The sequence below is a fragment of the Typopeltis vanoorti genome, chromosome 20 (genome assembly GCF_054136105.1).
Source record: "Typopeltis vanoorti isolate ZY-2024b chromosome 20, IOZ_Tvanoo_1.0, whole genome shotgun sequence".
NCBI lineage: Eukaryota > Metazoa > Arthropoda > Arachnida > Uropygi > Thelyphonidae > Typopeltis > Typopeltis vanoorti.
In genome coordinates this window covers 57,038,771-57,062,571 of record NC_143568.1, presented here as the reverse complement: position 1 = coordinate 57,062,571, position 23,801 = coordinate 57,038,771, and the positions used below count along the sequence as shown (strand labels likewise).

Here is a 23,801-nt window from a genome sequence, read left to right as displayed (position 1 = left end):
TTCATAATTCTGTTATCTTGGTGAAATTCAGTGAAAATTTGGTATTTAAGATTTCTATTAAAATTCAAATATTAGATTGTTTAATTAGACCATTTTTAGTGAAAAAATTAGACAGACCCATTATGTTTAATGCATAAACCAAAAATTGATCCAATTTAATGTTCCAGAACTTAAGAGCTCATAGTCAGACACATCAATTATTATGCCAGAGGTTTCTAAAAAGATTTATTTTTATTATTAAATAGAACTTTGCCTTTACTGAATCTTTAAAATTTAAGCTTCTCTTGTTGTAATAGCATGTTGTCCACTTTTACTGACAGGTACAGCACATTGAATAAGGACTTCGTCATAGGTCAAGCATAATTCAGACACAGTAAAGCTGAATATCAAATAAAATTTTTATCTGATATTCTTTTTATCTGATATCTCATGCTTGCATAAGCATGAGTGCATCACTTCATTCATTTCGGCCTTTCTTCAGAATGGCTCTATGTATGTATTGATAAAGAAACTAACACTTGTCAGCAACAGAAAACAAAATCAAATACAAGAAATCTGCTATATGGCAGTGATATGTAAAAGGCATATCTGAACTTCTCACATCCTCAAAAAAATAATTTCCACACTTCTGCCATCATCCTTTCCAGGAGTATACAGGATACTTTTCACAACATTAACTACTATAGTAAACCTTGGTGGATCTGCAGAAATTAATTTTATTTTATATCAGTTTTATAAATGAGGTTTTATACATGAAAAACCTATAACACACTAGCACTGTGTGTAGGTAGGAGTCATCCCTACTGGCCATGACATGTTTTGACATCCACTAAAATGTGAAGCATTACTACAGAGTTGAGAAATGGGGATGAGAAGTGCTAGCCATCAGTTATCTCCATTAAGAGGTGCGATTATCCTTCACAGTCAAGAGAATTCGTAACCAGATTAACACACATTTGTAGCTGTTTCAGAGCCAGTGTTACTAAACAGCATGAAAGATGTTTAGTAACACTGGCTCTGAAACAGTGTTACTAAACAGCATGAAAGATGTAGTTCCTTGCAGTGTGACAGATTTTGAATAGAGATATTGACAAAACATATACAGTATATTTTTGTATGTCTAGTTTTTATTATATAATTATAGTTTGTTGTTAAGAAACTTCCATTCTGAAATATGTGTTGTCTGGGGGAGGGGGAGGCATCGATTTTTTTTTTTTTTTTTTTTTTTTTTTTTTTGTCTTCTCAGAAAATCTTGTATCAACCCTAGAAAACCGAATACCAAAATCAGTTTTTGTTAATTTTATCTAATTACAATTAGATGACTGTATTTTTATTTATTTATTATTATTATTTTTTTTTGTATTTGAACTTTATTGAAAATAATTACTTTCATGAAACAGTTATTTTATAAAATAATTGCAAAGGTATGTATTAAAGTTTGCTGATTCTTCCAAATTAAGTCTTATTTATTGTTTATTCATACTTCTGGCCAGAAATCATTAAGAGGTATAAATCTTGCAGTGTAACATAATCTTCACAGAATGCTTATACTTTCTGCACTTGTATGGTTTTGATTTACAGAAAACAAAGCTTAACATTTACATGAACTACAGTACTTGAGTTACAGTACGCCTCTCCCATTTCGATGAATTGCATGTTATGAATTGAAACAAATACATATTAACTGAGCTTTCTGCATAACATACTAAAACAATATCAGTTATTGACTTCATTCGTATACTTATTTCTTTCATACTTAGTTTTGATGTTCAGTTGGCCAAAATAGAGAGAAAATAATCTTGTGTACTTCATTTCTAAAAAAAAAATAAATAAATAGAATTTATTCAGAAACGATCATGCCAGTGAAGAAGAAAATGCATGTTATTATCATTCATTATTTTCTTGCAAGTGCACAGAAATTACTGCACATTTGAAAAGAAATACATTTACTGCTAGTTTTAATATATGGCATTTTTGAAGTAGCTATACTTTTATTATTATTTTACATTTAAACATAAGTACATGCTCCCCAAGTGATTTCTGCTTTCAGTTCTCATGTGAATGGTTTTGAAAATAAATTATCTGAAATTACCAGTTTGAATAGGCAGGTATTCCCCCCATCCCATATGCATGTGTAAAAAATGCCCCCTCGTTTTTTTTTCTTCTTTCAAATCGTTCTTTGTTTTGAAGATAACTGTCAGATAATTCATAATTTTTCAATAACCAAACAAACTGTAATAATTATTAAGAAATTGGTTGTTGAGAATTTTTATTTATTTATTCGTATGGAGTTTCCTTCCTTTTTCTCCCCTGTCCTTATTGGGGCGAGTTGAGCCCCCTCATGGGGGGTTAAGTATTTATGGCTGTAGATCCGTGTGTGTTCACGGGGCTGATTTGCCTGCTTGCGGGATGAAAAATGCCAGATAAACTGGTGGAAAAAACCCTACTGCCTGCGCCCAAGACTGGCTAACTTGGCTATGGCTGAGGAAGATCCTCAAATTCCTCACGTCTTAGACAGGAATCGAACCTGGGACACTCCTTCCCCAGTCATATGGTTGTGAAGCGCACAGCCACTAGGCTAACCGTGCGGACGTTGTTGGGAATGATTAGGCTGGATTAACTTTGACAGAAATACTCTATCAGTCCGCAAAAGAAATACCAGAATTTTTAGTTAAAAATGTCTGCTAATCAATCAAACAGATGAAAACAAAACAAGAAATTACTGATGTATGCTACACTACTGCTTGTTCTTTAGTGTGATGTCTGGAGAAGTGTTGTTTCTTTTCTTTCTCAATAGCAGTGAGAGTAATCTATGCTTTTAACCTGCTACTAGGACAGAGAGGATTATTACCTAGTAATGTATTTCTAAGACTTAGCTTATTTCAAAAATGGCAACCAGCAACAGCAGCAGTGATAATAGTAATATTTGGAACTTTTTTTTATTAAGGGGAAGAACACTCAAATCAACTTTTTTTCCCCTCCAACAAACAGTTGATCATCTAATGGAAAAGAATGTAGTGGCCAGAATAGTCAAACTGCAATTAGTCCAGTTTTAGAAGCACCTGATTTAACAGAAAAAACATTCAGTTTCTTTTCTTGAAACAGTAAAATGAAGTAATAGATTTCAAATACTGTCAGTGAAAACTTTCAAACCAGTAGAAAATTAGACAAGGATTAGTTGTGATAGGGATGCAATCAAAAATATTCAACATGCACATACATTTTGAATCCATCAGTATGGGATATGTTTAATTCATTTTCATCATAATTCTGTCTATAGCAGCAGTTGAGCATTGGATATCACTGATATGAGCATTTTACCAAAAGAAAAAAAAAAATCATCTGTTGTAATTCTAAACTAAAGATGAAAGTGATGGATTGTACTGAAATATTATTGGATATAAATTTTAATATTAAAAAAAAAACTCACAATTTGCAAACAGGTAATATAAATTTAACATCTATTCATAAAAACAGAAAAACATGCATCCAGAACTGAAGCCGATGAACATATAATGGTATGTTATAAGGAAAGGAAAAGAAGTTCAAATCTATATAAATGTTATTTGAAAACATTGTTATATTCAACATTATGATTTTCAATACAAGTGCTATTTTCAATACGATTGCAAATAGCACAAAAATAATTTTTCAATATTGTCATTAAAAAGAAAGAACATAACTAATCTTGTTTCACTGCACTGATTTGAAACACAGAATATCACAAATTTAGCATAATTTATTGTCAAAGCTGATCTCTTGTCACATTTCAGAATAGATGATATATTTTATCTTCACATATGTGAAAATTATTTTTATTCTCTGAAAAAATATAAATACATCGTACTGCAAAAAAGTTTAAATATTGAAGGATAATAAAAGAAATTCCAAGTAACACAGTCATTTCAACTCAGGTGGATACAAAGGTTGCTCAGTTACAGTTAATCCATTAATGGCTCTGTAATGCTGTTAAGGGATTAATGGCAGAGTAGGATATATACATGATAAAAAAGCAGAAAACCACTCACTTGTTGATTCTTGAAAAATTCAAAGGTGGTTTTATGTATTTCATCCACTTTGGTCAGTAAGGAGGTTAAGGAAGAAGAAACCTATTATGTTTTTCAAGAGTTGGGGAATGCTTTGCGAAGAAGGTTGTTTAGAAAACAGAAGCAAATGGGATGAAAGAGGAAAAGGAGAAGCATATTCAGTGGATCTAAAGAATTAGATAAAAGCAAATAAACTCAGCCGTGTAAGTCTGGATTTGCCAAAGAAATGCAACCTAAGTTCAATTCTAGTCTCTGACTAGAGGAACTTTTTCTAAACTTTTTTTTTTGACTGGTTCTTGAGTTAGTCAATTTCTGGCATGGGCAAGTTGGTTTTTTCTTCCAGAAGCTTGGATTTGTTGTCCTGTAAACTCAAGAAAATTGACCATAAAAATCTACACTATTTCAAACAGCAAAATATAATCGACCATGAGATGGTGGCAGTTGTCAACCCTATCTCTGATTGGCTACCAGTGGAGATTGAATCCTGTCTTCAAAAGTTAGATAGGGCTAAACAGCCTCACCTGCTCCCTATAGATGAATAAAAGGGACTGGTGGATTTATTTACTTATAAGGTATATAGTGTTTCTAAGTCCGCACGGTTAGCCTAGTGACTTTGCACTTCACAACCATATGACTGGGGAAGGAGTGTCCTTCAAAATATAATCGACCATGAGATGGTGGCACTTGTCAGCCCTATCTCTGATTGGCTACCAGCGGAGATTGAATCCTGTCTTCAAAAGTTAGATAGGGCTAAACAGCCTCACCTACTCCCTATAGATGAATAAAAGGGACTGGCGGATTTATTTACTTATAAGGTATATGGTGTTTCTAAGTCTGCGCAGTTAGCCCAGTGGCTTTGCGCTTCGCAACCATATGACTGGGGAAGGAGTGTCCTAGGTTCGATTCCTGTTGAAGATGTGAGGAATTTGAGGATCTTCCTCAGCCATAGTCAAGTGAACTGGTCTTGGGTGCAGGCAGTAGGGTTTTTTCCACCAGTTTATCTGGGATTTTTCATCCCGCAAGCAGGCAAACCGGCCCCGTGAACATACGCTACTACAGCCAAAAATATATCCCACCCAGCAGCAGGCTAGGCGACAGGTCAGTTCGGAGTGGTACTAACAAGAAGTCACATCTAAGTAACACATGGACCCTGCATAGGAAGCGGGAATAATGTGTAGTGAAAGAAGAGTGTTTCTAAATTTGAACTGGGTTCTTTAAACAGATGGACAAATTGTTGCACAGCTATTCTGTTTTTATTTTGAGGGTTTTGTGATACTTTCATATGTGTGCCGTGTGCATACGTTTCATTGTTTATTTAGACCAAGATTATTTTAAGTACTTGTTATAACAAACTGTAATTTTTTAAAGACTTCAAGTATGAGGTCTGCTTGTTCTTATTTTTTTTACCATTGAAAACTATATGGATCAACTGACAGTTAAAGCTAGTTAGAAAAAGAAAAAAAAAATTCTACCATATGTTGCAGTGTCATGCTGGCTGAGGCATTGCCCATATAAACAAGGTTTAGTTGTTTGGACTCATTCTGAAATGAACTTACCATCTTCCTACATCAGATCAGTAGCTTTCACCCATGTATATTCAATTCACCATGGAAAAAGAAAATGCAGGTAGTCTTACTCACACAGCCTCTGGTACTTTGTCAACCAGTGTTTATCATAAACTTACATTTATTGAAGATAAAAAAAAAAAAATCAGCTAACGTCTTTTTATTCCCGTATACGGGAGTAGGCGAGGCCATTTAGCCCTATCTAACTTTTGGAGACTGAGTGGGCAGTTCAATCTACACTGGTACCAATCAGAGATAGATGGCCCAAGCTATCACTAATTAAGCGGTACGCAGTGAAGAGAGACGGCTCAAATGTGCCGCCATCTCATGGTCCCTAACACAATATATTTAATGTCTGAAATAATGTGGGTTCTACGGTCGATTTTCTTGAGTTTACAGGACGAAAAACCCGAGTTTCCAGGAGGAAAAACCTGCTTGCCCGTGCCAGAGATCAACTAACTCGGGAACCGGTCAAAAAAAGGCTTAGAAAAATTTCCTCTAGTCGCCGACTAGACTCGAAACCAAGTCTTCCTTCGTGTGGCCAAGCGCCTTGGTGTGCAAACGCCACATCCACTGAGCTACACAGGCTCTCTGCTCATCAAAAAACTGCTGAAGTCATTAATTAACAGTGTGCATAATGTTCGCTCCTTTCTCTCAGGCTTACAACAAGAACTTTTCACTATCAAAATTTTAATGAAATTAATTGCTACAGCCCCTATCAAATCAACAGATAATTGACTCCTACATTCCAACACCTAAGGATTCTTCACTAGACCATGGTTCCAATTCCATATATTTCTGGCATCTTTGAACCTGTTGGTAGAGCTTTGAAGAATTTTTTACCTTAATCTCACATTTTCCTATCAACAGAATTTCTCATCTGTTATCATCTATAAAAGAGAGATTGTTGCCTCTGTCTTTAGCTGGTGTTTACCAGATCCCTTATGAATGTAAATTGAAGTATTTCAGGCAGATAGTCTATTCTGTATTTATGTTCATTAATGAACATAAATACAGCATTGCATACCTAAAACCTTGAAAGTGTGGTCTGCATAACATACTAAACACAATATCCTGTGGGATGAAGCACATTTCTCCATTGAAATAGTTTTAAATATGAGCACCTTTTCAAGGTGAATTGTGGAGCCCTTTTACTCCAATTTAACCTGAGCTGGAATAATTCTCTCTCTCTCTCTCTCTTCAAAAAGTTTGGAGATTCTCATGTTATGTAAATATCAGAAAACAGTATTTTCTTATTATTTGTTATTTTTTTTTTAATATTATTCCTACACATGGCAACCATTTTTAATTATTAAATTTATTTAATTATTAAATTATTATTTTAGTAATACAAAGCCTTATCAACTTTACCTATATAAGTTGCAACAAGGTGTATTAAGTTTTAATAAAAATCTTATTCCCATCAATATCTCCTCCAGAGATTTTTATTAAAACTTAATACACCTTGTTGCAACTTATATAGGTAAAGTTGATAAGGCTTTGTATTACTAAAACCTTGGTATTTAGGGTCTAGCTACTCACTGAGGAGACCTCAAAAAAGGTTGAAACCGGTCTGGGTAGTGACCCCACCCATAATGCATTGCAGTATACATCTTCTAGTGAGATGTGCTTTACATTATGGGAAAATACTAAGAATAGTGATCAAAGCTTTACCCACCTTTACAATGAGTTGCCCTGGTGTTGTATCATCTTTAGACTTGAACTTTGTTTCAGGCGCAAACTTAATTGTTTGCATACTTGGGATTAGGTGCTAAAATAACCAAGCATATAAAATTGCTTGGTTATCCTAATATACAATATACCCAAGTTAAAAATTTATTCCCATATATATATATATATATATATATATATAAATTGCATATGGAAAAAATAAACATGTAATGCAAAACATTTGTACACTGCTCAAAACAAGGGATATTTTAGTTTCTGTTGGATAATTATAAATTTCTGCAAATAATTAACTATTGGGTACTTTATACATGAATAAATATTTCTTACTTATGGATAGGGTGTAATAGATGAGATATTGTTTAAATAATTGATGTTTATTACAAATTGTGCTACATTTGTAAATTATTTTTATAACTATAATTTACAAGAAAACCAAAATATCTCCTGATTGTTTTGAGCAGTATATTTTGTCATGTTGTCTTATCACATCATCAGAGTGAATGCACACCAAGAAATGGTTATATAAAGTAAGAATGAATTGAAAACAAATTTTATATATACTTGACCCTTGAACAATGTGGGGATTAGGGATGCTGACCCCCCCCCCCCATGTTGTTTGAAAATCCGTGTATAAAAAAAAAACTTAATAATAGATTTGTTTACAGTTGATTAATATATATTTTGTATGGCATGTATTATATACTATATTCTTACAATAAAATAAGCTAGAGAAAAAATGTTATTACAGAAAACCATAGGAAGTGAAAATACGCTTATAGTACTGTATTTATCCATACCGTAAGTTTGTCTTTTTACAAGATGAATTGTCTGTCTGTCAGTATCTGCATTATTGTCATATATCACAACTACAAAATACTGTAGATGTTTTGTATCACATAAAATATTGCACTATTCTCTTGTCAGTTATGTTTACAGGCTTGTGTGGATATTCAGTTCTTCTAGGATACTTTTGTTTGTACGTTTTTCTGTCCAAGACACTCTTAACAATCTTCTCCAGCACCAGAGCTCGAATGCCTATTTTGTCATTTTTTGTCATTGACCAAGACCCAGAAGCATAGAGAAAGATCAAAAAAACTAAAGTTTCTACAAGCTTAATTTTGGTCTTTTTGGAGATTTTCCAGATCTTAGTTAAATCAGTCATCGCTATCTTAGCTAGTGCTATTCTTCTTATCTCTTTTTTACATCCATCCTTTTTATGTTATTATCACTCCAAGGTAATTGAAATTGTCGACAATTTCATCATCATCATCAAATTCCCCATGTACCCTCAAGGGGTGTACAGGATATGATAGTACTACATGAAAAATTTACATCATTATTAACTTTCTATCTACAATTTTCCTCCAAATCAGTCTGTTACTTGTCAAGACTCCAACATTATCAGATCTTATATCTCTATCATCTAAGGCACTTTATACAGTATCAAACCACCTATATCTTGGTCTTCCTCTGGGTCATTTTCTTGCCAACCTGGCAGAGATCACTAGTTTTGCTAATCTTTCCTCCCCCATTCTGTTTAAGTGACCATATCCACCTCAGTTAGCTCTGCTAACACATTCCTGGATGCTGACAATGTCAAGTTCTTTCCTAATATCCTCGTTGTTAATATGGTATTGCCATTGATGATATCTGTTCACGCCTCTAATCTTTCTCAGGACTCTCATATCTGCGGTCTCTAGTCTTTGGTCAAGTGTTTTACTTCTGACCCAGCTCTCAGTTCCATAAGTTAAAACTGGTTTGAACACTATCTTGTATACAGCTAATTTAGTGTTCCGACTAATTTCTCTCTTATTCCATATGAATTTATTCATTTGACTTTCTACCATACCAGCTTTGTAGTTTCTGTTATCTATGTCCATATTTAAATTACCATCTTCACTAAAAATCGTGCCTAAGTAGCTGAAATGTTTTACTTGTTCCACAGGTTCTCCTTTCACAATGCAGTTGACATTTTCAACGATTCTGCCTATTTTCATTGTCTTTTTATTGTTGACCTTCATACCATATCTATTACATTAGTTATTCAGTTTAGTCAGGAAAATCTTGCAGACTTGTAGTGGATTTATTTAGCAGTATAACATCATCCATCTGCATAAAGCAAAGAGCTAATGTTAACATCTCCAATTCTGATATCATGTTTAATACCACTTTCCTTCGTAATGTGATCCATATAGATAATGAATAACAGAGGGGATAATGTACATCCTTGTCTCACACTAGATTTAACATTAAACCATCTTCCTGTACTTCCTTCAATTTTAACTGCTGACTTACAACTCAAATAAAGACTAAGCATTGCTTGATATAATGCCCCATTGACACCATATAGTAGCATATTGAATAGCTTCTCTCTTGGCACCTTGTCATGTGCCTTTTACAGATCGACAGAACTTAAATACAGATCTTTGTTATATTCCCATGATTTCTCAACTGTTTGTCGTAAAGCGAAGATCTGATCCCGACAGCCTCTATTTGGCCTGAATCCAGCGTGTTGTTCTTCAAGCTTTTCTTCCACAGTTCTTCTCAACTGTTTCTGAACACTCAGTAGGGAAATACGTCTTAATTCTCACATTCAGTTTTATTTCCCTTTTTATATATGGGTACTATGAGAGCTTTACTCCAGTCATCGGGAATTCGTCCCTCTGTCCAGGCCTTCTAAACTATGTAGTGCAGCCACTGTAAGACTTTTATACCACCATGCTTCAGCATTTGTGATCGAATATCATGTACTCCTGCTGCCTTTCCACATTTTAAGCCTTTGATGGCTTTTTCTACTTCAAGTATGGATATGTATTCCTGACTATGCCTGTTGAGTGTTTTTTACCACTGTGCTATCACTGCTTGTTTCATTAAGCAATTTTTCGAAGTAATTACTCCATACTGCAAGGATATCTTTTTCTCCCGTTTTCATGTCACTTTTATCAGTTTCAATTCCTTCTATATCAATCTCTTCTGTGTTGTTTAAAACCTTTCTTTTGGTTTTGTCTTGATTTATTCGTAAACCATGGCTTAAGCTTTCTCATTCTAATTGATTTAGGATGGATTTTAATTCCTGTTCATTTGTTGCTATTATCACCGTGTCATCTGCGTATCATAGGTTAGTGATTTTTCGGCCACGTGATTTAATGTCTCAATTCCACTTTTCTTGAGATCTTTTCATTATAGTTTTGCTGTAAAGTTGAATAGTAATGGTGAGAGTATGCATCCTTGTCTTCATCCTTTTTCAAATTGTAATGCAGGGGACACTGAGTTTTCAATTCTTACTGTTGCTTGATTTCATTGATATGAGTTCTTTACGAGGGTTACTAGATGGTTCAGTATTCCTGATTCTTGCATGATATAATTAATAATAAAATAATTAATATTTATTTATTTGCTGATATTTCACTGGTATTATATCCAGCATCTTCAGAGCACAAAAACCATTGGTCACAGTACATGAACAGCAACAATTTGGTTAATAGTGGGATCAGTTAAACAAAATTGTAACATGTAACACAAGGGACTAAAGTCCTAACTGGCACCATCTATTGTTGGATAAAGAGAGAGAGAGAGAGAGAGAGAGAGAGAGAGAGACAGAGAGGGAGAGAAAAAAAACAAGTATTAATTAGATCTTAAAATGACTGTCTCTCAGATTTTTTTTGTGATTAAGAGAATGTTTTAAAGCTTCTGCTAAATCCCAAAACAATCTCTCTGACTTATAATGATTTCTGTGTAGCATTTCTGTTTTTCTCCATTTGATCCTGTGTGAAGGAGTATCCAAGGCATGGTTTGCTAGTCCTGACTTGGCATGATAGTACCAAATGTATTTTTTATGTTCTCCAAGGCAGATGTCAACAGTTCTTCCTGTTTGGCCTTAGTAAGCCAGGTCACAAGTACAGGACACTTCATACAATCCTGGATGTGAAAAAGCAGAGTTTGTCCTTAGGTGAATGGATGAGAATTGCAAAATTTGATATGTAGTTTAAATATGGTACTAAGCTGATATTTATTAAGCACTCTATGTATCTTTTTGGATGCACTCTGAGTGTATGGGATGGTAACAGTTTTGTTGTAATCTTGCATATTAAGCAGAAGGGAATTTCCAGGGAGCATTTAATATTTTGTCTATTCTTTGGGAATTATAGCCACTAGCTAAAAAAAAAAAAAGAGAGTGATGCAAGTGAATTCAGTGGTAAGAGCATTTGAAACAGATAGCTCTGGCTTTGTGAGTTAGTGTGTTTAAGATAACATTGTTGAGCTAGTGATTATTTCCGGATACCTTGTCTTGAGAATTTTTCATGGTGAGAGGTGAAGGAATGTCGTCTTGGTGATCTCTTTAACAGTATTACATTAGCGCATGTGTCATATTGCTTAAAAATCCATTGAATTAAAAATCTTCTTGTATGTGTAGATTTTCTGTAAACAGAAAAAGATAATGAACCATCAGGAAGGCTTGCTACTAATGTATCTAAGAATGGCAGTCATCTTCCTGTTCCATTGCGAAATGGAGATTTTAGTGTGTTAGCTATTTAAATGTACCACTGATTAATGTCCAATTTCACTCACTAATAACTAAAAAAAATATTAACACTCAATTTTCATGCTACAGAAACATCTCACAAGTGATTCAGTGGGTATTTCATCAATTACAGGTATTTTTGATTATTTCATTTGATTAAGTCAAACGATTACTTCTTCCTCTAGGGTTATGGGTGTGATATCTGTCTCACTGGTCAGTATATGTGGGTGAAAGCTTTTAATTAAAATTTTTCTATTATTTCTGGTTACCTTGTCTTGAGAATTTTTCATGGTGAGAGGTGAAGGAATGTCGTCTTGGTGATCTCTTTAACAGCATTATTAGTGCATGTGTCATGTTGCTTAAAAATCCATTGTTGCTGTTCTGACTGTTGAATTGTCATTTCATTGAAGATGATCTGTTAGATTCAGACTGAAATATCTGAATTTCAAAAAAATGATTTAATACAGTTTTATCATCTTGTGTTGACATGTTTCATTATTAGCAATATCTTTTGGGTTGAAAGTGGCCTAGACTACTGTGGACTGTATGCTTGAGTAGGTTGTATGCAAAAGAAGATGGTGATTGTACCCCTATATTCATCTTTAACTTAGAAATACTCATGCATAAACTATGAATAATAAAAGCAGCAATTTTAGCAAAAACAAGTTTTATATGTTTATTTGCAAATGGTGAGATGCTCCTGTTTCTAAAAAAAGTTTTGTATAGCTTATACAGTTTGCCAACCTCATTATGATAAATCTTACAGGAATTTATTGGAAGTAAAGTGACAGTGGGTGAATTGGAAGTAAAGTGGCAGCAAGCGAGGGGGGGGGGAAATTGACTGGCATATTTAACATGCTCATATGAGTGAATATGCAAGTTCAGTATACACATTTAAGGGTTAATGTGCCTTGTTTTTAAAAAAAACTTTATATTGCCTTAATACCAAACTTTAAGAAATATTATTAAATCTGTGACAAATTGTATTTTGTAAAAATTTATTTTGCAAAATATTGATTGTGAGGGAATTCATTGTACAATAGCATTTTTTTTTTACTCTCCCACTTAGATACAAGTGCATCTGTGCCCCAACATAACAGGTCTAGTGGAAGTGTACTTGAGCCATGGAGAACAAATCCGACTGGTAGGATGAAAAGGAACACTGTAACTAGGACTTTAATTTCAGATAATTTTCGTCACAGACAAGACCAATTACAGTATATCCATCAGCCATTCTCTCCCCTGAATCCGCAGTTTGTTTGTTCAGAACATGTTCCAGAAATAGACTTAAGTGAGGCTGACTTTGCTGCCAATCTGAAATCAAGCACATTATTATCTTATCCATTATTAGAGCCACATGCCCAGTTTAATAATAGTGATAGTAAATTGTATAATAAATCATTCCATATAGCAGGTGATATTTTACCAAATTCTAGATCTTCACAAAGTGAATCTAGTTTAGATACTATGAGAACTTTAAATAAAGCAGTTTATACTCCTGCTGTTATACCTCATTTATTAGAGTCAGAATCAAATGGCTATCATGCAAAAGATGATGACGATGTCCTTTGCGTCTCTGTAAATAGTTTAAATTCTGTGGATGCTTCGACAAATGGTCTCTCAAGATCAGATATTGAAATTCAGTTAATTTCTTCACAGCTAATGCAATCGTCTGGTTTAAATAGTAAAAATGGAGATACTACAGATAGAGAAAATAGTGTTTCTTGTTCTGATAATAGTGCACTAACTCACAAAAATAGCACCAGTGACAGAGCATTCTCAAATGAACAGTGTGATTCTTCCCAGAATATAAAAACTGTATTTGAAGAGTTATCCAGTCGAGATAGAGATGAACAAAGCTGTTTGGCACCAATTTTGGATTCTACACCAAAATGTATACAAGTACGAGAAGATGCTGAAGGAATATACACTAGCCACTTGCCAAGTGAACAGCTCTGTCAGTTATCTAATTTGCACTATGGAAATGGCTTTTCTGTTCAGACAGAGCCAAATATTAAATACTTAGAAAAAACTGTTGATGTATTTAAAAATGATGCTAAAGAATGTGATGTAATAAAACTAGAATCTCAAGATGTATATATAAATAAAATGAACCCTGTACATCAACAAAGCATTAATTTATTAGAAGAAAAAGGATATGAAGATCAAGGAGTTTCTTGTTCTCCTGGACAGAACGAAATTCAACCTGCTGTAGGGTTCTTAAGTGTAGAAGATGAAAGGGATACTAATATTCAGGAAGTGGATGAATATCTGGGCAATATGATTGACAGTGTTGGGGAATTGCAAGATAAAGATTCGGGTGTTAGTTTACAAGAAGGTGATTTAAATTGTAATAATAATAGTCAACCAGTACAACTTTCTTTAGAACATGCCTGTGATCTAAAAGACAATATATATTCTAGACCAGATAATATGCACTCTGCTAGTGTATCTGGTTCTCAGGATTCAATTACTTTGGAGCAGACAGATACAAACTGTGTAGGTGAAATTAAGGCATCTTCAGTAAGCATCCCCACTAGTGCTGCAAAGTCATTGCTTAAAATACAGAATGATATAGAAAAAAATAAGGAACTGCTGGATGAAAATATAAAAAATTTAAATAAGACTGAATTTCAACTAAGTAATCAAAATATAGAACATCTGCTTCCTGAAAACAAAATTTGTACAGGTGCCCGTCCAAAGAAAAGGGATTTTGTTAGTAGTGGTCATGTTACAGAAGCTAGCCAAAATTGCATCCAAGATGCTTGCATATCCAATTTTGAAGTATCGTCATTATCACAAGAATGTAGTGAACCTAATTTATCTCCAAATTTGACATCTGAAATGGAAGCTGAATATATTAATTTAGGATTGGATAAACATTCTGAGGAATCTAAGACTGAGTTTTCTGTGCAGTTAATAAAAGCATGCAGCATAGCTAAAGAGTTAGAGGAAGCAAAAACTGCAGATGAAAGTAAAACATCTGTTTTGTTAAAAAATGAAGAAATTAATGCTCAATGTGATGAAGATAGTAAACTTATTCTTGATTCAACCGAATCTTCAGTATCTGGAGGAGCATCCAGTTTGCAAGATCAGAGTGTTTCTCAATGTCCACGAATACCACGGCCCACATCTCTAAATTTGTCAGCACGTGTGACTGTCAAACCTAAAACTTCTCCCACTGATCTTGGGATTGAAGATTTATCAACAACACCAGAGAGTGAAGATCAAAAAGAACAGTCTTGTGAGCCAGATGTGTTACCCACAGTACATGAAAACGCAGGTAAGTTTAAAAAATTCCTTTTTTTTTTTTGTCCTAAATAGGAAACTTTTATCAGTTTTAAAGCTTATCAACACTTTTTATGAAATTTACATTGGAAGACATGAGGTTATGATGAAGCCTTTTTTTGCCCAAGTAGACTGCAGAAATCTGAAAATTATCTAGCTTTCAGAATTTGTCACCTTCAAAGATAATTTTACCAAAAATATTGTATTTTATTAAATAATTGTTTCAAAATGCACTCTTTAATTTTATGAGTAAAATAATAATAATAAATAGTATGCATTTTAATTTATCTGTTAAATGTTAAAGAAAAATTTACACACAAACACACACACACATATATATACATACATATATATACACACACACACACACATACATATGAAAGAGTGATCATTAACTCGGTTAACATACATATTTTTATAAAGAATTGAATGACTAGAACCGAGATTTAAGTAAAAAGTTTTTAATATAAAAACACGACAAGTTTCGGCTTAACTGCATCATGTGACATTATAAAAGAAAGAAAAAAGAAAAAACACTAAAACACTGAAGCTTAAATAAACTATGAACGTCGTAGAGAGTCTCTATACATAATTGACACTAAATCGTTGTGGTTATATTTCAAGCTGTTCTTTCGTTAGTTGTATTGTTGGGAAAGTGCATGCTAGTAGCATCTCATGAACGCCAGTACATGATTACAGCTGAATGACAATCTGGGAGGTTGTAGCTCAAGTTATTATTTAGATGAACAGGATTGAAGATGATTTCTCTAGATTCCACGATTTTTCTCTCTAGTTCATCATTGCAATGGAAGATGTAGATTTTTCCCAGCAGACTAAGCAGATATTTACTTAGAGGATTTTGAAACCAAAGCTATCTCTTCCTTTATTTAAACACCTAAAGTTTGGAAATGCTATGTAGATGATGTCTTCATTATTTGGAGCCATGGACATGATTCCGTTATGGTTTTCCTCAAACATCTCAATAGCCGACATCAAAGTATTAAGTTTACTGCCAAGCTTGAAATGGATAATTCCTTGTCTTTTCTTGATGTCAAACTGACTCGCTCTTCTGATAAACTCAAAATATCGATATATAGAAAGCCCACACATACCAACAGATATCTGCATAGTCAGTCCCATCACTTTCCTCCTTATAAGCTTGGAATAATTTCCACCTTGGGACATAGAGCCCGTTCTCTTCTAGATGACCCAAATGAACTTCTTACAGAAACAAACCATCTGAAAACTTCTTTCGAAGTTAATGGATATTCCAAGAGAATCATTGCAAAATTTCTTCTTAATCCTCCTAGACATCACTCAGAAGAAACAATAAGGACAATTGCAAACATACAATTCTAGTTATATGACTTAAGTATCAACTTGTCTGAATACATCATAGCCAAACTGGTGTGCATGAATAGATTCAAAGGCAATATATTTATTCCTTACATAAGTACAGTTTCACATAAATTAGCAAAAGTTTTAAGGAAATACAATATCAGAACCTTGTTCACTCCACTTCCAAAGATCTGTTTCTTAATAAGTCACCCCAAATCTTGTCATCATCAACTCAAATACCCTGGTGTATATAAAATATTGTGTGATTGTGATATTCCTTATTTTGGGCAGACAGACAAATCTGTCGAATTGCATATGGAAGAACATGTGAGGGACATTACTTACAAGAGACAGCGAGCCAGTGCATTATCTAGTCATATCCTTTTCTCAGCTAATCCTAATGATGAAAACCAAAATCACAAAGTCTGCTGGGAAAAATCTACTAACATCTTCCGTTGCAATGATGAACTAGAGAGAAAAATCTTGGAATCTAGAGAAATCATCTTCAGTCCTGTTCATCTAAATAAGAACTTGAGCTACAACCTCCCAGATTGTCATTCAGCTGTAATCATGTACTGGCGTTCGCGAGATGCTACTAGCACGCACTTTCCCAACAATGCAACTAACGAAAGAACAGCTTTAAATACAACCGCAACAATTTAGTGTCAGTTATGTATAGAGACTCTCTATGATGTTCATAGTTTATTTAAGCTTCAGTGTTTTAGTGTTTTTTCTTTTTTTATTTCTTTTATAATGTCACCTGATGAAGGCTATTAAGCCGAAAGTAGTCGTGTTTTTATATTAAAACCTTTTTACTTAAATCTTGGTTCTAGTCATTCAATTCTTTATAAAAATATAAATATATGTGACTCCCATCTGTGAAAATTTGTCAACCTATAGTACATTAGTACAGCTGGCTAATCATTTTTTTCTATTTTATTAACTTCATATAATTTTTGTATTTTTTATTTACTTTTTTTTTCTTTAACATAATCCAGAAGCCCTGTTTTGGAGACCAAACATGGACCTTTTTCAAGCCACTTTATGTCTCCAATAAGTGGGATATTTGCTCCAGCCATTGAAATTCATCTCTCACCTAAGGACAATTGCAAACATTCAATTCTAGTTATATGACTTAAGTATCAACTTGTCTGAATACATCATAGCTAAACTGGCGTGCATGAATGCATAAACGCGTACAAGATGTTGAACAGTGGAACACACAATTAGAAATATTTAAAAAAAAAACATCAGTCTCATCTATAACTACATAGTGGTAGTCACCTTTGTTAGAATTTACTGTTTATCTACTAGTTTGTATGTTTACACCTGAAGAAATCCTATGTAATTAGGATGAAACATTATTTTCAATTAAAGTAATTGAAAACATAATTACCATCTTATTCCAGTTTTCTGCCTTACAAACTCTTACATATTCATGAACCAGCAAAGTCTACATGCTTATATAAAACTGGGGTGTGTGTGTGTGGGGGGGACACAATAGGTGTTTCAGCACCTGTTGTGGCCTTAAACTCTAGTTTCAGTTTGTTTGTTTATATGCATGTTCTTTTTCTCTGACTAAACAGATTTTATTAGCATTTTGGATCCTTACTAAAATTTTTCTCTCATCTCAGTTTTGATTTAAATTGGACTGTTTTTGTTACATTGTGAAACAGTACAAAATTACGCAAATAATCTGGAATAATATAAAATTGCATGTTACTACGTAACTGTAAACTAACCATCTGAAATAAACTAGATAATAGACTGAAACTAGAGTTTAACAACTCTAGTTTCAGCTACCCTGATGACAAGTGACTTCCTTTTCAAAAATACTGTGAAAGGAATCTTTTTTTTTTTTTATGATTCAAAAGAAATGCTTAAAACACATTTTATCATCATAGCACTAATTAAAGGTTATAGACCTTATGATCCTGTTCCATTCAAACATTGGCCATTTGGTTTACATGTTCTGTTAATTTTTTTTTTAAAATTTCTACTTTTGTTTAATTTGTTGATTTTATTTTTAGTTCTTTTAAAGTATCTTGATTCCTTTTTTTTTGTCTAACATTTGCATTTTGCAATTTTTTCTCATAAATCTCATTTCACTCATTCTTTGTTTATCTTGTTTGTTTATTGCCCAAATTTCATTACCATGTAATAATGTAGATATTGCTAAAGTACTGTATATTTATAAGAGTGTTTCTTTTTGTCCAAGATTAGGATTAAGAGCTCTATTTGTCTGTCCTATAATCTGCAAAAATGTTGAAGTTTTAATTTGATGTCCTCTTCTCCTTCATATGATATTTCACATCTGAGATTATTAACATATTTATCTGTTCCGTTCTTTTATTGTTAACTATTTTAATTCTAACTGGAGTTTGCCCACAAAATACCATTGTTTTAGTTTTATCATTTTTCGTAACTATTCTGTTATGATGTTTAAATTATTGAATAATGTCAGCAGTCAATGGGATTACATAGGGTTCAGTGATAATGTGGAAGAAGACCTCCACATAGCATGTAATCCTTTGTTGGGCATAATTTCCATTAAAAAATATAATGTAGAAACTGGGGCTTCTGACCCACTGTTCACTCCTCACCTTCCTCTAATGTGCACTGTTATTAGGTTTCCTTGGATGCTGAATCCACGAGGATGGGATGGCAGTTTGGGACTTAGTCATTCAAAAAAGTATATTCTGTATTGGCTTCTACTACACAAATATTATATAATATGATTGGATGTCATGCTGGTTAGAATGTTGCTTGGTTAAACAAGCCCCCCCCCCCATCCCAGTGTTTTCATCAAAGACTGGAGGAACGTTTAAAAAACCATTAGAACACTGAAATTCAGTGTTTGAAAGCATTTGAGAAAAGGTAAAGTTAGCAGAGGATGTGAATTAGGTCAGTATGGTATGTTAGAGATATACCATATTGACATAATTGGTGTTACTAGGATGATGGATAAATGGGGGAAGATACTGCTAAATGATAACTAAGATATTATATTCAGGCAGTAATGATCAGAGAAAGAAAGAAGTAGCTGTACTATACACAACCAAAGCACAAAGATTGAAGGGCAGGCACTTTAAATTTAGATTTTTTTTTTCATTATTATTTTCCATTTAAATTTAGCAAATTTAAATGGAAAATAATAGAAAAGAGGTAGAGTTTGAAGCTGATTTAAAAAAGGAAACAGTAGAGTAAAATGAATTCCAAACATGTAGAAAATTTTATGAAAATTTGGAGGAAAGAGGAAAATTAATAACATTGGTACATACTTCTGGATTTCTGTTTGGTACGTAGACTAGTTATTATGAATACGATGGTTCAGCATAAAGATGTATATAAATTCCCAAGGAGATAACATGAGTCTGAAAAGTTATTGATTTGTATTTTTGATTAATGGAGATATCTTCAGACTTGGTTCAGGATACAAGAGTACACAGGGAATTTGAAAAAGAAAGTGTCCACATAGAAAAGAAAATTAGGGACAAAAAGGATTTTGAAATAATCGGTCATCTTTTAGATGAACTGTAGACTCAAATATGAAATATTATTAAATACAAAAAGTGAAGAGAGTTGAAAAAATGAACCAAACCTAAATTTATAATTGGCAAGAAAGTATATTCTTTTTTAAATTAAGGGGATATAAAATCCACATTGTTTCAAAACCAAATAAGAAACTCAAAGATTGGAATCAGAGAGTTTCATGCCGAATATAGTAAACTATAAAGTATCAGCGAACACTGGCGTGAGCCAATGCAAGTGACCCAAGCTCTTTATATTTAAGTAACTTAATGGTTGCACCTCTTTGGAAACTCGTATAGCAGAGTATATAAGTTCTTTTCGCTATACACTTTGGTATTATGGTCTAGCTACTCACTGATGAAGCCTCAAAAAAGGCTGAAACCAGTCTGAGTAGTGACCTCCCTCCATAATGTAATAACAGCATACATTTCCTAGGAAATGTGCTTTTACATTACGGAAAATACCTAAGAATAGAGATCTGAACTTTCCCCACCTTTGCAACGAGTTGTCCGGTATTGTACTACGTACTAGGGTCACTTGCATTGGCTCACGCCAGTGTTCGCCGATACTTTATAGTTTACTATATTCGGCATGAAACTCTCTGATTCCAATCTTTGAGTTTCTTATTCGGTTTTGAAACAATGTGGATTTTATATCCCCTTAATTTAAATTATTGTTTATATCGCCGAAATGAAGCTTATTAGCTCTTTATATTTAAGTAAGTATATTCTTGTTATTCTTATTTTACCCAAGTGTGAGCAAACAAATCATGTAAGATACCTTCAAAAGTAGGCTAATGTAAAATCTAGTGTAGTAGTTGATTGCACACTAGGTTTCCCTGTAACTTATATTTATACAGCCAAGAAAGGAGTGACACTACATTACTACAATTATAAGGAAGTTAAGTTCTGATTGATGTGATCTCACTAATGGTCAAAACTGGGTGGTTTAGGTTGTGACTCTTCCCATAATGTTGGCATCATATATAAGTATGTGCTCTGCATTATACAATACTTGGCAACCTTTGTTGTCAAGAGCTGCTTCTGTTTACAAGTAGCCTAGCCATGAAGAGATTTCATGTACAAACTTCACTTGTGTTAAATAAGGATGAAAACAAGAATATAATGTTTTATTAAGTATATTTACTTCATTTCCTAGCATATAAAAACTTTCTACACTTAAGAACCCTGGAGACCTGATAATATAATCTGAAGAAAACATTGATTTAGTCATCAAAGCATGGTAAAGCAGTTTGCAACAACAGAAAATAATGGTAGATAGACTCAAGAGGTACTTGTCCTGTAAAAGAAGAAATCATATAAGAGCCCAATTAAGTTAAGGGCTCTTAGAGAAACAGAAAAATGAGAAAGCTCTGTATAGAATTAGCTAAACAGATTTTGGAAGCACATAGAATAGAGATATCATGAATGTGGCAAAATGTTCTGTATGCTATTCAAAAAAGTTTGGAAATGGTGCAAAAATTACTGTTAAAGGAATCAGAAGATTATAAATCTGACAAATTGAAAATAAGGATATTCTAGATGTCCAAAGTAATTGCTTCATTAAATGATCCATGCTGGTAGAGCTGTGTAGTTAGACATCTAGAAGGAATGCAGTCAAAGTACATTGCAGTATTGGAGGTAGGAAAAACTATCAGAAATCTGAATTGTGGAAAGTCAGGTGTAATAGATGATATGACCATTAATGCTCATCGACAGAACTAAAAGTTTTACTGTGGTTACTCGGAATTCCAGACATTTTTCTTTTTAGTGATAGGTACTGTGTGGACATAGTACTTGACATTAAAAAGGAAAATGAAACTGGAAGAATCAGACAGGAATTTCACAAGCTTACTTTAGCCTAATATATATAAACATACATGAGAAGATTCTAAAATTGTCTAAAAGAAACTGTGGAAAGAGCAAGATGAGTTTTGGCCAAATAGCGGCTGTTATTATCAATTTTCTACTTTCTCTGTCTATTTTGTATATCTAGAAAAGGCAGATGATGAAGTGCCAAGGAAAAGCTCTTCAACATGCTTCAGTTATATTCTATAAATGGAATGGTATGCAGAGAAACACATACTTAAATTATAAGTCAGCAGTTAGAAGTATAGGATGTACACGAAGAGATGTTTGATGTAAAAGCAAATATAAGCCAAGAGTGCATGCAATTTCTCCTGTTCTTCATCTATATGGATCACATTATGAAAAAAAAAATTGTATTTCAGGCAAATTGTCTATTCGGAAATGTAGCCACTACCAAATTCACTATTGTTGATGTACCTCTGATAATTTTAGCAGGAATTTGAGCCATTAAGGTTTCTTGCAGTTAGCAATAATTAATGACAGCCTATTGTTACTTGTTTACAGTATGTGCATGCTGTGGTTCATACCCAAACTTAACTTTTAAAACGTTATTTCTGTTAGTTTCATTCACAGGATGTGAACGAATGCACAAATTAGATTTCAGTATATTAATACAAAGTAATATAAAATATAAGTAACATGAAGAAATCGAAAAAAATGTTTGATTTAACCTTTCAACCTTCTATATGATATTATTAAGAAATTACTGAATGGTAGTTTCTTTTCTTAAAAAAACTGCCAGTTTTTAACTTGTATTTTTTATTTATGCTGGATGTCTGGATGTATTTCCTCTACATGTTCACTGTCTATATTGCTAACAGCATCATTAGGAGGTTGCTTAATATAAGTGAAAACTGATGAATAATAAAATAAACATTTTCCAACAGCAGTTAATATCTATAAGTTGAAAAGACTGGAATGATAGTTTTAATCACGAGTGTCATTAGGCTTGTTAAGTGCATTCTCTACATAGTGTAAACTCTTTCTTGATTGCTGGCAAAGAAGTCTTTAATGTTACAATTAATTAATAACGAAGATGTCACGAAGGATTATTCTTTGATTTCTATTTAGTGTGTGCCTTTTGAGTAAATGACCTTGGAAGACTCCTCTTATAATGTGTTATAATAATTCTTTTTTACTAGGGCATGGAGGATTCTTGCCAATTTACTGTGTTATGCTCTTTTGGGGGTGTCCCTTTGCTTTTCCACCCTCACTCTTGATCAAATCCATTGTTGACTGAAATTTATGGGCCTCTTTGTCTCCTTAATGTATTATGAGGCATATCTTTAATGTATTCTGGATAATACTCTTGCATTCCTTCATGCCTGGTGTGGTTCTATTCTCCTTCCAAAAAGAGTTTCAAATATCAAAATGTTTCCACTCGGCATTTCCTCAACATCATTGTGACATATACTTTAATGGGTAGATCTCTTTGTAAGGCTTTGAGTAAAGACAACCTAATCTGAATTAATTGAATATAACACATGGGATTAACATGTTATCTCCATGCAAATAAAGTTATTTTTCTTTAAATATTTTTTCAAACCACCCTGTACGAGGGTGGTTTGAAAAGTTCTTGGCCTCAACCATAGATGGCAACACTATCAGCAAGATTTTTTTTTCTAAGTTGGTACATCTGTCACTGGTAACAGATGCTACATTGGTAACATCCATGTGAAATTGCAAGTCATTTATCAAGTAGTTTGTTTTATACAGTTGTCTGAAGCAAAAGTATTGTCTGTATCCCTTGAAATGGATAAAACTGAGTATCGTGTGGTTATAAAATTCTTTGTAAAAGAAGGTTTAATGGCAAAAGAAATTCATCAGAAGTAATAAAACGGTTATTTTTGACCATGAGAACTATAGGAGAGAATGACTACTATTTGGGTTTTTTTTGGTCAAATATATTTATTTTGAACTAAGTTATACCAACTAGTTTCGCCAACTGTGG

At 33.4% G+C, this 23,801-nt stretch overlaps 1 protein-coding gene across 2 annotated transcripts in view; it reads left to right on the top strand.

Annotated features, from left to right (window-relative positions):
* The window catches only part of Sara (Smad anchor for receptor activation), a 418,622-nt gene that overhangs the window by 37,993 nt on the left and 356,828 nt on the right, over window positions 1-23,801 (top strand). For both annotated transcript variants that reach the window (XM_090410157.1, XM_090410156.1), the window contains exon 4: window positions 12,895-15,108. In XM_090410157.1, coding sequence (XP_090266283.1) covers window positions 12,895-15,108 — 2,214 coding nt within the window. The remainder of the gene's footprint in view (window positions 1-12,894; window positions 15,109-23,801) is intronic.